Source organism: Apis dorsata, unplaced genomic scaffold, assembly GCF_000469605.1.
Source record: "Apis dorsata unplaced genomic scaffold, Apis dorsata 1.3 scaffold_188, whole genome shotgun sequence".
Lineage (NCBI taxonomy): Eukaryota > Metazoa > Arthropoda > Insecta > Hymenoptera > Apidae > Apis > Apis dorsata.
Window position 1 is genome coordinate 191,632 of NW_006263473.1, and position 3,421 is coordinate 195,052.

At 32.7% G+C, this 3,421-nt stretch overlaps 1 protein-coding gene across 3 annotated transcripts in view; it reads left to right on the forward strand.

Annotated features, from left to right (window-relative positions):
• The window catches only part of LOC102670752 (insulin receptor substrate 1), a 10,713-nt gene extending 7,298 nt beyond the window's left edge, over positions 1 to 3,415 (forward strand). For all 3 annotated transcript variants that reach the window (XM_006614478.2, XM_006614479.2, XM_006614480.2), the window contains 4 exons: positions 449 to 864; positions 981 to 1,395; positions 1,550 to 1,790; positions 1,918 to 3,415. In XM_006614478.2, the coding sequence (XP_006614541.1) occupies positions 449 to 864; positions 981 to 1,395; positions 1,550 to 1,790; positions 1,918 to 2,870 (2,025 nt within the window). In that variant the 3' untranslated portion in view covers positions 2,871 to 3,415. The remainder of the gene's footprint in view (positions 1 to 448; positions 865 to 980; positions 1,396 to 1,549; positions 1,791 to 1,917) is intronic.
• Positions 3,416 to 3,421: the final 6 nt, after the last annotated feature.

Sequence of the window (3,421 nt, forward strand, 5' to 3'; positions counted from 1 at the left end):
GTGATGATTAACTATTCTTAGCATTACAATTTATATTTTTAGTCATTCTTGGCACAGTTTAACAAGATTTCATAGATTTTCTTGAAAATTTACTTTGTTTTAACAAAAATTAAATTTTTAAAATGAAAATATATATTCAGTAATAAACTTAAAATTTTTTATCAAACTCTTATCTTCAGTTATTATATGTTATTGTATATTTATGATATAATTTGAAATTATAAAATATATTTTTATGAAATATTCTATTAAAAATAAAAATATTAATTTAAAAAAAATCTAGGAAGTAGTAACATAAGAGTTTATTATTAAATAAATAAATGACAACATATTAAAACATTGAAGATTATATTGCATCATTATTGTGAAATTTTATCATTTAATGATTGCATCATTTAATAAAGATAGTGATAAAATAATAATGCGCACAATTTTATTGTATTTACAGCAAAGTTCCTATTTAGAAATGTGTAGTCCTTGTGGATCGAGTCCTGGCCCAAGTGGAGCTTACATGCCAATGAGTTCAGGAACAGGACACTCGCATTCACGAGGATCTTCACTTGTAGAGGAATCAAATACTTTACCAGAAGGTTATGTACCTATGGCACCTGTTGGAAATAATGGATATGTTGACATGGATCCTTCGCATAATCACAATGGTCATTTTCCCGATGATCTATCGCATGGTGGCAGTAGTTGTTCCGTTACTTCTGGTACACCTAGCACAGATTTACGGTTTTCCGAGTATCATCTAGATAAAGTAACAAGTTTTCTTCCACCTGGAGACGATTTGCAAGCTAGACCAGCAAGAGCCTATTCCATTGGTTCTCGACCAGAACCTGTAAAAAGTCATCGTAAGAATAGGTATAAAACTTCATATTAATTCTATTTGTTCGTATTGAGAGAGAATTTTTCATATGAAGATAGACCATATTATATAATTATTTATTATAATTGTGTTTTTATTTGATTTTGAACAGATTGGATATTACTCAGCAAGACGTTAGTAGAGTACGAGCATTCTCTGTAGGTAGCAGATCCAAAAAACCTGAACTCGGAAAATTAGTGAATGTAGTTACTGCACCATTACCAGTTGGTTGTGAAAACTCAAGTTCCAATAAATCGAACTCTGCACCGTTATTATCGAGTTCTTGGGGTCATAATTCCGGTTGTTCTATAACTTCTGAAAGAATGGAGGATTTAATGGAATTGGACTTTACGAAACCCAGTATTTCTACAACCTTTAATTCACCCCCTTCATCTTATTCACAACCGCAATCTCAATCACATTCGTTCTCTACTGCCACTGACACCAGTTCCTATGTTGATATGTCTCCTGGACAACCACCCTCGTCGACCACTGCCCCATACGTGGATATGAGCCGCATAAATAAGGTATTTTTGGATTGAAATTAATTTCTTTGTAGCATATAATACTGCATGTATATAATCTATAAAATTGATTTTGCTGTAAAATTAATTCGCTTTCGAAATTTTTAACATAATTATTTTATATTAATTTTTGAGTGTTCCATTACGTTTTTTTCAGATTAATCGTAATAACAATAATAATACAATCACTGCCAATCAAAATCATAGTCACATTCATGTATCGTCCTCTGCTTCCATACATAAACCCGTAATTACTACATTGAAGCCGGTGGAAGAAGCAGAAGGACCATACATGAGAATGGATGGTATAATGGAGGATTGGTCACAATCCGGTAGTAGCCCTAAGCTAATTTCATCGCCTATGCAAGAAGAAAGTGTGCAATCAAATGGACCGCCAGGTAAAAGATTTGTTTGATTTTTAAAATTAATTAATTAACTATTTTTCAATACTAAATTATGCAATTTAATATTTCTTAAAAGTATTTATTTATATATTTATTAATGTTTATATATGATATGTTTTAGGAGCCACGAGAACAGCACCGGTCGATCTTCCACGGCGTCCACCTGCCGACTATGTTGATATGAATTTCAAACCAAGAACAAGTTTAGAACAAGATTACATAAATATGAACATGAGCAATCGAAACAATCGTAAACCAATGGCAACGCGAACCGGTAGTCGTAAAGAGAAATCACGTTCGCAGCCAATTGCGATCCAAGCGGGAAATAAACCTATAAAAACGCCTAGTTTCTTACCTTTAAACGGAAGTCCAGAATCAGAAAGTTTAGCGAGTACACCCGCATCACCTCCTCGAGCAACTCCGACTGGTTCTTCAGCGACTATTTTCCCTTTCTCCTTGAATAGTCCTCAATCACCCGAGAAATCATTTACTCATCAAAAGAATACCGATGAACCTTCAGAACTGAATATGACCCTTAAACATAATAATGATCGTACTATTGCAGATGCTACAAATGGTAGAGTTAGCACGATCAATTCTATTTCTGTAACAGATGCAAATAGTACTTTGTCGAAAGTAATAATTAAAGATAGAGCATCTAGTCCTACAGGGAAGGATAATCAAGTTAACCGCATAATATCAAACAACTCATTGACCTCGCAAGATAATACATTGAACAATGTAACAAAAAAGTTTTCCGATTTAAATGTATCGAAGCCACGTTTGATCACTGCGTCTCCAAATACCAGCCCCACGTTATCTGGTTTTAAGCCAACTATTGAAAAACGACCATCGTCTCCTAAATTGCCAGATGAAACACCAACACCTACACCTACCGCAATGCCAAGTCCATTAGAAAAAGAGAATTTTGATAAAGTGCAAGCTGCTGCGGAAATTTTGCACTATGCTAGTCTAGATCTTCCAGAAGTTGGTAATGCGGCACCTATGTCGCCAGCATCCCAAGAAGGCTTCAATTACGCTAAAATCGATTTCGCTAAACTTAAGCAAAACTAAGCAACTATCCATATATATATATATATATTATACATATATTATATATATATTATACGCATATATATTATATATGTGTATATAATATATAATATATGTGTATAATATATATATATGATGGCATCAATGTAATATGCGTGTGCGTCATATGTCATGAAATGCTGACTTTCTTTGATTACATTGACGAGTATCAATAGGACAATCGATCGTTCTAACATTGGTCGAGCTAAACGAAAAGATTAATCAGATTAGAGTATTGGTTATAAAACTTAAAATAATTAATTTTTTTTTCTTGTTCTCAATTTTTAAAATGAGATCATTTTATCTATTGTATGCGGTCCCAAAAAAAGTGAGAGATTACTGACTATAATTTTGGTGACTTCGTATCTGATATTGTTTTTTATTGAGCATGGTAACGATTATGGGAAATATTGTTATAAATTTAATGATGATCTTTCGACTCGGAGACAAAATGTATTTGCATGTTGCTTTCCAATATTCTCCGGTTTTTAAAACGTTTTTGTTTTTTGTTTTTTTTTTTTTTTTTTTTTCCT